Here is a 13,207-nt window from a genome sequence, read left to right as displayed (position 1 = left end):
GCCACCATCGCCATCATCTTGATTTTCCTCTTCCCACGAGCAAGCGTTCAAACAAATACAATCTTACACCAAGTACGAAACAGTTTACTTTACTCGATAAATACTTGCTCAAATACTTGGATTGCTTTTCGTTTGTATTTTAAACTACTGTGAACACGCATCACACCTTTCTTGTTACGAGTGAAAATGGAGGCATTTTAAGTAGACGTAAATGAGTTTTAGGCAAATAACCGAGTGAAAGTCACTTTGACAAAGTCCTGTAACTCCTGAAAGGTGTAGCAAAAGTATAGTTAATTGGTTGCCAGAAAGTGTGTGTAAGGCGAAAAGATTGTCTGCAGAACATTTATTTCTCATAAGAAACCATTAAAAATGAGAATAATCTGTTCCCAGGTCCTCATAAAACATACTTTTCCATGCTGATTCAAAACAAGCCTGATCTAATGTTTGTTTTAATGTGATTAGTCCAGGGAGGATGAATGGGAAATGGTATGATAATAATAATAATAATATAATAATAACAAATACATTTAATTTACAAGCACCCAAGGAGACTTTCAATCAAAACAAACAATGGAACAATAAACGCCAGAACAATAAAAGCATAAATACAATTATAAATAATAAAAGAGCTAATTAAACAAAACTGTGAATGCGATTTTAAAGGACACCTCCGCGTCCATAATTTGTAAAATCACTTCAAATGATGTCTACTGACCGCATTTTACAAAGATTTCACCGCATATGGCTATATTTTACGTTTTAAGACTCGCGCTGAATATTCATGAAGTCTTGTTTTCGAGTTGATGACGATGCCACAAGTGACGTCACGCAGGGAACGCCCCTGACTGAAAAAGCAACAGACAATGCATTTTGGGTACTTTATTTAATCTGAAAACACTGTTGATTGTGAAATTAGAAGGAAAACTACATAAATAACGTGATGGTGAATCGTGTGGCAGCCAATTGCGGTAAGACGCATAAAGAAGGTGTAAGTTGACACAAATTCCCAGCGGACAAAGCACGCGGCATTTCCAACGGAGCCAGCCGAGGAGCTGCCCGGAGTGCGCGAATCCCCGCTTGGATAACCGCTGTCATCCCCTCAGGCCGACAATGGGTGGAAAGTTGCTTCCAGTGGTGAAAGAGAGCAATCGTATCTGACAAACAGTCAGCTGCTGAAACGAGGTGCTAACCGCAGTTAGCAATGGATAACCGCTGTCATTAATACGCAAGTTCGTAACTCTTCATCTCGAAAGTTTCAAACAACGTTTTGCATGCACAACCAGTAAACAATCTGCATTGATGTTGACATCTTCTAGCTCATTATTTGTTATTCATGTCCTTATATGCCACATATCACCCAATTAATGCTATATTGCTCATTTACGGAGCTTAATATGTCGTGTCCTTCACCAGTTTCGTTGCTTTGCTTACACGGCTCGAATTGATCCGGAAGGACTTCTTTAATCGATCGCAAACATTTATGCTTTCCTCTTCAGAACTATTTGAATCCTATTCACAACTGGATGAGTAACAAGAAAGGATCTTTTCCGAATCTGAACTCTCTGAAGCCATTGTTTTGAGTCTGGAGCAAAGCAGTTTGTGAAGGAGTTTCCGGACGTGACATCACAAACTGGGGGCGGGACTTTCTGAATCTCTCCAGTTTTGGGCAACTTTCAGTCATTTTGATTGGTGTTTTGCGTTTGACTAAAAATATCAGCCTCCATGTTTTGGGTATTTTAGATGTTAAAAAACGTTTTCACGGAGGTGAATGTGTGCACTCTGACACACAAAGTGCAGGTCCTCAACTCAAACTTGCATGGAGAATTACGAGTACAGTGATACCTCGGTTTACGAACCCCTTGGCTTACGAACTTTTCGGTTTACGAACGTTAAATTTATGAAAATTTTACCTTGGCATACAAACTATTCTTCGGGATACACACGGAGCTGCCACAGTCGTCGGTTAAAGCCATCACATAGGTAAATAAAACGACTATTATATAGTACACCTTATTTATTTAATTATAATACCATAGCACATTTATTATACATAAAATAAGGTATATTTTGTGTAGTTTTAAGGATTAGAAAATTTGAAAGTAGAAAATTATGTTTTATGGGAACAGATTATTCTCATTTTAATGGTTTCCTCTGGGAAATAATTTTTTTGGGATACACACTTTTCACCTTACACACTCTGTCTGGGAAGCAATTAAGTTCGTAAGCCAAGGTATCACTGTATTGTTGAATGAGATTTTTTTGTCTTGCAATTCAGCGATGATCAACCTTCAAATGCAATCGGTTCGCGTTTCTGCACCTTCGCACCAAAGCACAACGTGACCCTCCCCGACTTACTTCAACTTAGTTCCGTGGCACCATGATACGGCCAAAGCACGACATGGAGCTCATCAACTCACTTTCCATTGTTCAACGACACCAAGCTGGAGACATCGACTCAGCGCTGCGCTTGGCCTGAGAATAAAAATGTAAATGTAAGTTCATTTCACATACTGTTTGGTGCTTTATATCATTTCGTTGTTGCATATGACATTTGCAGAAAGTAAGAGGAAAGAAAAGGAAGAAGTAGAAAAACAAAATACAGGACCTGCTGTAAATGCAGCCACTGTTGCGGCGCCATCTTGAAGTCAAAACAACAAAAAATAACAAATAATGACAAAACAAAGACAGAGAGTCATTGATTCTTGAGCACTTTCTGTACCCTCTTTGTTACATGAAGCAGTTCTAGATGAAAGAGGAGCGGATCAAAGCGTCACTTTCAGCAGTGGATCGCGGTGAAATATGCACATCCGCTACAAGCTAAATGTTGAAAGAAAACACAAATCTGTAGCATCCATAGACGAAAAGAGATGGTCTCGCATCTCATGTCCCACGTAAATCTGCTTCAATTCCAAGCCGCGACATATGAAGTCAAGTCAATGATTCTTGAGAACAAAAATAATTAGGGAGGTGCTATTTCATATTTATTGATTCATTTATTTACAGTATTTGTGAGCCTTTTACTGAACATCTGATCTGATTCTCATCTTTATTCAGTTCATAGAGTTGCTTGTTGTGTAGCCACAAGGAGACATAAGCCAGTGTCTTCTTGTGTCGGTCCCAAGCCCGGAATAAATACAGAGAGTTGCGTCAGGAAGGGCATCCGACGTAAAAGCTTGGCCAAAACAAACACGTGAATCAAACTTCTGAAGAAGGAGGGCACCGATTTGCTGTGGCGACCCCTTGAAAGGAAAAGAAGCTGAATGTACAGCACTTTGCAGACTATTAATACAATTGAGTTGAGTTCCGTACAGTCCGTATGATGGAGCGAGTGAATGGCCATCGTGACAAGATGGCGGTAGCACATGACACAAGCCGGGTTCACGTGTTCGATCTTATTGAGAATAAAGACTTCTACCCACCTGTTTTCCGATGCGCCTTTTCCACCCACCGCTCCGCTAATCACAAGACCAGAGATGAATGCAAACATCGTTCAAGATGTGATTCAAGATCATGAAGATGGGGATTTTTTGGACTTCTTAGCAGTAGTTGTGACCGTTGCGGTACTTTTACCGAAGCAACACCCCGGAAAGCACGCTGCAACAAGTTCTTTCGTCGTAGACGAGTTCTGATGAATCGCCCCCAACGTAAAAGCGGCGGACGACGTTAGCTGACATTTCTTGCCGTGACAGAAGACGCACGCGCTAAGGTTTTTGTACCGGAAGCGGCGGGGCTGGAGCACGAGCGGAGAAACGCCACTTCCCAGAATGCCCGCGCAACAGCGCATGCGCATAAAGATACCAGGGCGGGAAATTCACGCGGCCTGGTTTCTGCGTGAAATGGCGATTTGAGAGAAGCTCGTTCAAATCGCGCCGTGTTTCTTGTGATGCCGCTGCGGTCACGCGCGAACCGCGAAAGCTCACCCGGCCGGACCTCTTCTTTCTTCACGCGCGTACTTAGGACGCGAACCGGCACGCAAGGTACCGGGAAATCCCCACGACTCCGACCGGGGACCAGTTAGCCGCCCGATGCTAACGTTAGCTTCCGAGCGGGCTCGCTCGAACTGAACGATTGTCCGCATTCGGCGACGGCGAACCTGCCAAGTTGACCTTTCTTGCTGTCGCGACTGCGCGCTCACGTACCCGGCGACGTCTCGCGTCACGCGCCACATTCGATCGACTATTTGTTCTAGTCGGTACGCACGCTCACGTGCGAGAGAGCGCCCGTGGGTGTTTGTGCCCATTTCTTGAGGAGCAACGGCACAAGTGACCCGTGCACGTTGGCAAAGCGACTGATCGGGCGTGTTTGCGTGCGTGCGTGCTTAAGACAGGTGAGATGGCGAAACGAATCGCAGACAAAGAACTGACAGACAGGAACTGGGACCAGGAAGAAGAGGGCGAGGAGGTGACGTCAGGCTTCCCCCACATGTATGTATCACTGAAGGATGAGGTCGGGTCTCAAGAAAGCTTGTCTCCCCAGGCCGGCACCTTCTCCGTGGCCACGGAAGATGTCATGAAAAACCGTTCCATCAAAAAGGCCAAGCGGCGGAACGTTGCCGAGGTAAAATAGATGCCGCTGTCGTCGCCGCCGCCGTTATCGACATCTCGATGTGTCGATTCAGGGTGAGGCCGGCGGCGGCGGCGCGCCTTCAAAGGGTTCAAAGGTTTCACTATGGGCGCCGCTTCCACTGCGTCGTCCTTCTCAACTTTTGGCAACGGCGCCGGGCTGCGAGGATCGAAGGCTCTGACGAACGGGAGCGGCGGCACTGCCCCGCCGCCGTCCGTGGCCGCCGGCGCACCCGGTGAGGCATTTGGAAGACCGCTTTGCGGTCCTTCTTCAAACATGTTCAACTCCATACAGTGATACCTTGGTGCATGACCTTAATTGGTCCCCGGACAGAATGTGTAAGGCAAAAAGTGTGTATCCCAAACATTAATTTCCCATAGAAAACCATTAAAATGAGAAGAATCCGTTCCCACGTGCGTATAAAACAATTTTCTACTTTTTAATTTTCTAAGCCTTAAAACTACACAAAATATTCCTTATTTTGTGTATAATAAATGTAGTATGGTATTATAATTAAATAAATAGTCTGTAATGTATAATAAAGTGGTTTTATTTACCTTGGTGATACCTTGGTTTACGAACCCTTTGGCTTACGAACTTTTCGGTTTACACATGTCACATTTATGAAAATTTTACCTTGTCATATAAACTATTTTTTGGGATACACACGGAGCTGCCACAATGAGTGATGTGTTGTTCGCAAACGAGCCCGTTCTCCTAACAAGAAAATGGTGGCCAGCCATGTGATTGGTCAAGAACGAAGCAGTGGGGGATGGGGTTACAGACAGAGTGAGGCCGTTCTCCCAAAAACAAAATGGCGTCTTCGGTTAAAGCCACGTGATTGGTCAAGAACCCAGCAGTGAGGGGGGAGTTACACATTAAAGACACAGGCAGACAGAGTGAAAAAAGAGAGTGTGAGAAAATGGATAGAAAAGTTACAATATCCCATCAATCAGGCCCCACAACTAACTCGCACAAGCCATCTGTACACTTGATGCAAAAAGCTATCGACCCAGCTAAACAGCTCACAATTGATGAAGAACTAGATACAATTATGGCAGAGAAAGCACCGACAAGGGATCGTTCCTCAAGATGGTGAAAGAAGAAGGCTACGTTCCTCATCAAGTGTTTAATGCTGAGGAAAGCGGCCACTCCATTCCATCAATACTATAGCACATTTGTTATACATAAAATAAGGTATATTTGTGCAGTTTTAAGGCTTAGAAAATGATGTTTGATGGGGACCTGGGAACGGATTATTCTCATTGTAATGGTTTCCTATGGGAACTAAATGTTTGGGATATACACACACTCTGTCTGGGAAGCAATTAAGTTGGTAAGGCAAGGTCCCGCTGTATTTCCTTGGCTTTCTTTGGGCGTTTGTAAGCAGAGGTCTCACCGTATCTCCAAATTCAGCACATGAAAGGAAAACCGTATTTGAAGTGAAGGGCGATTCCGTTTGCCGTGTTCGTCCGTCACGTCAGAGCTGACGGCCATCTTTGTTTCCTCAGCGCCGCCGACGTTCAACGGCTCGGCCTCCTCCGCTGGCAAGGAGTACGGCCGGCAGCTGACCGCCCTCAACTGCTCCGTCCGTGACTGGATCAGCAAACACGTCGACGACAATCCGCTGTGCGACCTGCAGCCCATCTTCCGCGACTACGAGCGCCACCTGGCCTCCGTCGAGCGGCAGTACGGCGCCGCGGCGCCCGCCGAAGAGCGGAGAGCTTCGCTCGCCGCTTCCTCCTCCTTTTCCTTCAAGGCCGAGGCGGACGGGTCACCCGCCGCCACCTTCAACTTTGCTCAGAAGGCGGACAGCTCCGCCTTCAAGAGCGCCGCGCCGACTTTTTCCTCCATGGCGGACGAGCGCCCGGCCACCTCAGCGACGCCGACGGGTCTGTCCACAGGAATCCATTTTGTTTCTAGGTTGCGACAAGGCAAGGCTGACTCGCCGTTGTGTGTCGTTTGCGCAGACGAGCCCTCCGGCGAGGATGCGTACGAGCCGCCCAGACCCGACATCAGAGAGATCAAGGAGGAAGACGCCTTCTACTCCAAGAAGTAGGTCGGGATGGGCGGCGGCGGCGGCGAAGCGGCGCTAAGCTAACGGCGATCGATCGCTGTGACCTCGCCAGGTGTAAACTCTTCTACCGGAAGGACCAAGAGTACAAGGAGAAAGGCGTGGGCACGCTGCACCTCAAAGACACGACGGACGGTAAAACGCAGATGATCATCAGGGCGGACACCAACCTGGGTAAGAGCGCCCACCGCCGGCACCAGCGATCTCGTGTCATTCGCAAACGAGCCGGATCTCTGAAGTGAACAAAAAGAGCCGGTTGCTAGCAAGGAGACGGAAATGGGAGCCGACTTAGTTGGTCCTCTATTCCCCGGTCTTCGGTCTTTGGTTAAAGCCGCACGTGATTGGTCGAGATCCGTGGTAGGGGATGGGGGGAGAATTTCAGACACGCGCAGCAGTGAGAAGGTGGGGGGAGGGGTTGGGTAGACATAAATGTTATCACATTATGCAATTAATTTTGTTGCTCGTTGGTATGATAGCATTATGAATATGAAAAGCCAATTAGTGACAGCTGATCATCAGAGTTAGTGAATGCGTTCTGTGCACATATAAATACAAATATTTGATATCGTGTATTTTTTGTACACGAGTAATTTGTTTAGCACATCATTAGACACGATTCTTGGTAGTTAATTAATTTAAGCGACAAAAACTGAGCTGGCTCTTTTTAGTGAGCCGAGCCGAGCCGGAATTCCCAACCCGAGCCCGCTGACCCCTCCCCCGTCCTTCTCCTCCTGACAGGAAACATCCTCCTCAACATCCTGCTGTCCGCCGACATCAAGTGCTCACGCGCCGGCAAGAACAACGTGGTGGTGATGTGCGTGCCCAACCCGCCCGTCGACGCCGGGAAGCCGGGCGCCCCCGTGCCCCTCCTCCTCCGCGTCAAGACCGCAGACGATGCCGACCAGCTGCATCGCACGCTGGAGGAGAGGAAGGCCTGAGGACGCTTGCGGGGACACTTTGGCAGACGTGCGCCTCGGGCGGTTTCTTTTCTTTCCTGCTGCGCTGAATGAAACAACGGGTGACGGACTTTTTTCCCCTCCTCTCTCCAGCATGGACTTTGCCGGACTTCTGTTTTTGTTTTTGTCAAGTGGCCTCGGCGGCGCCCTCGCCGCTTCCCCCACACTTCATTTGGGAGGGAATAAATAGAAGTAAGAAATGTTTGTCTGCGCTTTAATTTGAGCCACAAAGTCGGTCGGGGTGAGCAAAGTTGTCTTTGGAAGTGACACGAGAGCCAGAGCGCCGCTCGCTCGCGACGGGGACGGGGGCGGACGCCACGCGCCTTCTGCGAAGCGGCTCCTTCCCTCTTGTGACCTCCAGCGAAGAAAGGCGACCGACGTACGTCCGGCAAGATCTGTCACCTCACTTCCTGTTTTTGCCACGAGGAGGAAGAGAAGGCACTTGTCGGGGCGGCTGGTCCGCTGGACCCCGCGCGCTCGCTAACCGGGTAATCGCCGCCGCCGCCACTACGTCATCAAAATGGGCTTTTGACGCACCTCCAAGATGTCTGACATCCATCGGGGAAAAAAAGGACGACACAGAGTCGGTCATTTGCGAGCGCATCGTCGCCGGCGTGACGAAAGCTCACCGGCGGCGATGCGGTGCAGCGGCAGCGTGACGTAAGTCAGGTGGGAGAAGAGCGGGAAGGCGTCGTCGCGGTTCAGCTTGAGCCACGAGCCCACCAGCGAGCGGCCCGTCCCGGACAGCGAGCGCGAGCGCAGGTTGGCGGCGCCGCCGCCGAGCTCTGTCGCAACGGCGAGCCTCGGTCACTCGCCCTTGCGGGTAAAGTCGACTTTGGACGGCGCGCGCCTCTCACCTTCGCCGTCGTCGCCGTCCTCTCGGAAGAACTCCTCGCTGTCGTTGGCGGAGTGCGATTTTTTCATTTCCGCCATCTTGTGCCGCGGGACTTTGCGGCGCAGCGACGGCGAGAAGAACGAAGGGCGGTTCCTCTCGGGAGTTGGCGGCGTGCTGAATGACGTCACCTGGGCACACAAACGGGTGAGCCATCAAATCCTCTCCTCTTTCATCTAAACCCGCTTCATGTCACAAAGAGGGTGCGGCGAGTGCTGAAGAATGAACGACTTTGTGTTGTCATATTATTTGCTATTGAGTTTTTTGAACTTCAAGATGGCGCCGCGAGAGTGGCTGCCTTTCCAGCACCTCCTGTATTTTGTTTTTCTACTTCTTCCTTTCCTCACTTTGCTGCTGTGAAATGTCAATTTATCCACGGCGAGATGAACAGACGTACATCCAATCCAATTACGTATCTCTAATTCTTATTTTTTGTTGTTGTTTTTATGTTATTCGTCTATTAGTTAGCTAGCTTTCTGTCTGAGTTACTTCTGGGTTGAGTGAACTGCTGGCGCGTGTGGCTGCCTGTGATGTAAAGTGACCCAGAAAAACTTATCCTGTGCTTGTAATAATGACCCTCCCTCTTCAATTGCTGCTGTGTGAATAATAATAATACATTGAATTTCTAAGCTATATAGCCAATAGATAGCAACCTAGATATATAGCTAATAAAAAAAAACTCAAATAGCTAATAGCTAGCTAGATAGCTAATATGATTCGACTCATATAGCTAGGTAGCTAGCAATATAGCTAATAGATAGCAAGCGAGATAGATAGCTAATAGCTAGCTAGCTAATGTTTCCTGACTCAAAAAGCTAGGTAGATAGCTATATAGCTAACAGATAGCAAGCAAGATATATGGCTAATAGCTAGCTAGCTAATATGTTTCCTGACTCAAATAGCCAAGTAGGTAGCCATATAGCTAACAGCTGATGTTTCCTGACTCAAATAGCTTATAAATGAAATGTATAATTATTATTACTTCCGGGTTGAGTGAACAATGGTGCGTGTGGCTGCCGCTGCTCACCCAAAGAAAAAATATAGTTTTGAAAGGCACTTATAAATGAAATGCATTATTATTATTATTATTATTAGAAGGGGAAAAAAGGGGGGAGTGGAAAGATGCGAGCAAACACGCGGCTCACCCGGTCGTGCGCGGGGGTGGGCGGGCCGTCCTCCTGCTGGCGTTGGGCGTCGTCGAGAACCCTGCTGACGGCCATCTCGGCGTGACCTTTACCCTGTGGCCCCTTCATGCGGACAAACTCCATGTTGTTGAACTTGTAGAAGCCAAACGACATCCGCTGCGCCATTTTGGCTGCCACGCTCACCTGCAAAGAGGGGGCGGCGCGTTACCCCCGCGCGGCGGGCGGGCGAGGTGACTGAATGTGACCGAATGGCGGCGGTCTCACCCGGTTGTCGTAGACCTTCCTGAGCGCCTCGTAGCGAATGGAGCCCTGGAAGATGACGCCCTGGAAGGCGTTGGACTTGTCACTGGCCACCAGCTCCACGCATACCATCTCGCCCTCGCCCACACTCATGTCCTGAAACACCTGGCTCGCCCGGCCGGCGCGCAACTTAGCGAGGGGGAACCTATCGAGGCGCGGGCAATGCGGTCGCCACGGTTACCTCGTCAAAGTTGTCAATCATAAAGAAGATATTTGGATAGCTGATCTTTGACTCTTCGCCTTTGCTGTCCATGGCATGCTTGCTGGGTGACGCAAACACTTCCTGCGGGCCGCGGCGAGCGGAGTCAGCGCCGGGCTAGCATGCGGGCGAAGGCGCCAAAGCTCACCTGGCATTTCTTCTTGTGGACGTGGATGTCGCCGGCGTCCGAACGCGTGCACACGGCGCACGTCACCACGTAGTCGAGCTAAAAGACAAAAGTCGTATGCCTGCGTCACTCACCACATACCTGCCAAATACTCTGCTTTTGCCCTCATAATAATAATACATTTCATTTCTAAGCGCCTTTCAAAACTCTCAAGGTCACTTTACAGTCACATGATAAGTTTTTCTGTTTTTCTTTGGGCGAGCAACGGCAGCCACGCACCAGCGTTCACTCAACCCGCTATAAGTCAAATAGATAGAAAGCTAGCTATATAGCTAGCAAGATATTTAATAGATAACTAGTTAGATAATAGATAGCTAGCTAGATAGCCAGCTAGCCAGATAGATAGCTGACAGCAAATAGATACCCAGCTAGGTAGCAATCCAGATAGCTAATAGACAGAAAATAGATAGCAAATAGATAGCTAGCTAATAGACAGCAAATAGATAGCCAGCCAGATAGATAGCTAATAGACTGCAAATAGATAGCCAGCCAGATAGATAGCTAATAGACAGCAAATAGATGAGCCAGCTAGGTAGCCAGCCTGATAGCTACCTCATCGACAGCAAATATGTAGCCAGCCAGATAGCTAGCTAATAGACAGCAAATAGATAGTAAATAGGTAGCCAGCTCGGTAGCCAGATAGCTAGCTAATAGATCATGTGGAAAATGAGCACGGTTTTCATGATCCCATTCCGGGTTATGGTTTCATTCAGGAAAATTATGGTTTCCAATAAAAACAAAAAGCCAAAAATCGTCAAAATAATAAATACCTAACATTCTTTCAAAATACGAGATCGCTAAGGATCATAATTGACCGTGTGATGGCACGGGGGGGGGGGTTATTTAGCCTGCAAGTCTCTATTCAACATTTTCAACTTACGGCCATTTCGACTTACGACCGTTTGGTCGGAACGGAACTCGGTCGTAAGTTGGATGTTACCTGTATGTAGAGTGCACAACAAATTAATGAATAACTACTATTCAAATTTGAAGTCAAATATAATGACTGTTCTTGACAATTTGACATTTTGATTGGGACTTTAGGTAGCATCATTGAATTTCACACGTTTCATTTGCTTTTGCGGGCTGAATAAAATGCGACGGGCCAGATTTGGCCCTGCGGTCCTTGACTTTCACACCGGTGATGTAAGGGATTACCCAGCTAGCCAAATAGAAAGAGGGCTAGCTAGCTCGATCACTAGCTTACTAGCTGGATCGCTAGCTAACACTAGCTTGATCGCTAGCTAACTCGATCACTAGCTAACCAGCTCAATTGCTAGATAGGTAGCTAGCTCGATAGATGAGCCTTGCCTAATAAAATGATGTGGCGGGCCGAATTTGGCCCCCGGTCCTTGACTTTGACAACAGTGCATTAGACGAATTGCGCATGCTACGGGTCTTTCTTGGAATCGAGTCAAAAGTTAGCATTGTTTTATCATTGTGATGTAATAGCATCTGCCGCAAAAAAAAGCAACAGCTTTGAAATCTAAATGAAAACTTCAGTCGCTAGAATACTTTGCAGGAGTTATTCTTCGCTGAAGAACTCAAAAAAGGTGAATGTGGATCATGTTAATGTGGATATCTTTCAAATTTGAGTTTGTTGCTAGCTATATTCGTCAACGCGGGAATGTAGGTCAGAAGTGCATGTTTGAAGTTACTAACAATGTCTTACAATTCATTGTACTTTTCAAACAAGATTGATTATGAAATGTTTGGGTGATTGTAAAATATTGGACATTTATCAACATTGTGATGGTGTTTTTAGCCTCATTTTAAAGGACAACCGACGTCCCCGCGGACAAGTTGTGTCCATAATTTGTAACATCACTTCAAATGACTTCTACTGAGCGTATTTTAATCAGATTCCACCGCATGTAGCTATATTTTACGTTCTAAGACTCGCGCTGAACATTCAGGAAGTCTTGTTTTTGAGTTGGTGACGAGTCCTCACGTGACGTCAGAAAAGGACTGCCTCCTCACCGTAAAAAAGACGCATTGTCCTTCCATCACGTCAATGTATTTTGCTGTCCTTGTTTGGTCGTGTTGCACCCAAAAGCCGCCAGAGGGCGTCCGAGCGCCATTTAAGAATTTATCAGCATGTGGAAACGAAGGTGGCCACAGGATGGCGCCATTTTGTGCCTCTTTTTTTTGTGAGAGATTTTCCCCCAATGTTGCCTCAAAATGGCCCAAATAAATTCTTTAATCGATTGCAAACATGTATGCTTTGCTCTTCAGAACTATTTGAATCATATTCATAACTGGATGAGTAACAAGAAAGCATATTCTCCAAATCCGAAGCCATTGTCTTGGCGTGACGTCGCAAAATGGGGGCGGGACTTTCTGAAAATGCCCAATTCGCAGCTCCATTTTTTGGAGATTTTGGACACTTTAAGTCATTTTTATTGGTGTTTTGCCTTTGACTAAAAATATCATAGTGCGTGTTTTGGGTATTTTAGATGCTATCAAACGATTTTCTGTGTCAGTTAAAAAACAAAAAAGTGACGTTGGTTGTCCTTTAAAGGACAACCGACGTCGCTAAAATACCCAAAACACACAGTATGATATTTTTAGTCAAATGCAAAACATGACTTAGTGTCTAAAAAGTACTTCAATTTGAAACCGGGAGTGGCCAGTTTCAGAAGGTCCCGCCCCCTTGTTCGTGACGTCACGCCAGGACGTCTTCGCCTTGCTCTCAAATCAAAAATATGACTTCAGATTGGGAGAAGATGCTTTCTTGTTACTCATCCAGTTATGAATATGATTCAAATAGTTCTGAAGAAGAAAGCATACATGTTTGCAATCGAATAAATTATGTATTCCGTGTCATTTTGAGGCATCAGGGGTGGGAAATGTCGCACCCAAAAAAAGGCAGACAATGTAAGGAATTAATC

The 13,207-nt window shown here is 46.9% G+C and overlaps 2 protein-coding genes across 3 annotated transcripts in view; one reads left to right on the top strand and one right to left on the bottom strand.

Annotated features, from left to right (window-relative positions):
• The first annotated feature begins 3,818 nt into the window (after positions 1-3,818).
• On the top strand, positions 3,819-7,797 carry nup50 (nucleoporin 50). The gene is given in 9 exon segments (XM_088988383.1): positions 3,819-3,977; positions 4,324-4,401; positions 4,477-4,557; positions 4,619-4,639; positions 4,642-4,798; positions 6,075-6,455; positions 6,534-6,618; positions 6,693-6,811; positions 7,376-7,797. Coding segments are annotated over 8 exon segments (1,113 nt in total). The 5' UTR covers positions 3,819-3,977; positions 4,324-4,332; the 3' UTR covers positions 7,576-7,797.
• The window catches only part of kiaa0930, an 8,217-nt gene continuing 2,801 nt past the window's right edge, over positions 7,792-13,207 (bottom strand). For both annotated transcript variants that reach the window (XM_088988379.1, XM_088988378.1), the window contains exons 4-10: positions 10,278-10,355; positions 10,112-10,213; positions 9,895-10,035; positions 9,631-9,813; positions 8,451-8,616; positions 8,223-8,378; positions 7,792-8,141 (exon numbers count right to left, since the gene is read on the bottom strand). In XM_088988379.1, coding sequence (XP_088844505.1) covers positions 8,101-8,141; positions 8,223-8,378; positions 8,451-8,616; positions 9,631-9,813; positions 9,895-10,035; positions 10,112-10,213; positions 10,278-10,355 — 867 coding nt within the window. In that variant the 3' untranslated portion in view covers positions 7,792-8,100. The remainder of the gene's footprint in view (positions 8,142-8,222; positions 8,379-8,450; positions 8,617-9,630; positions 9,814-9,894; positions 10,036-10,111; positions 10,214-10,277; positions 10,356-13,207) is intronic.

This window comes from Hippocampus bargibanti, linkage group LG22 (genome assembly GCF_051943395.1).
Source record: "Hippocampus bargibanti isolate YZ-2025 linkage group LG22, ASM5194339v1, whole genome shotgun sequence".
Taxonomy (NCBI): Eukaryota; Metazoa; Chordata; class Actinopteri; order Syngnathiformes; family Syngnathidae; genus Hippocampus; species Hippocampus bargibanti.
This window is presented reverse-complemented; position numbering and strand designations above follow the sequence as displayed.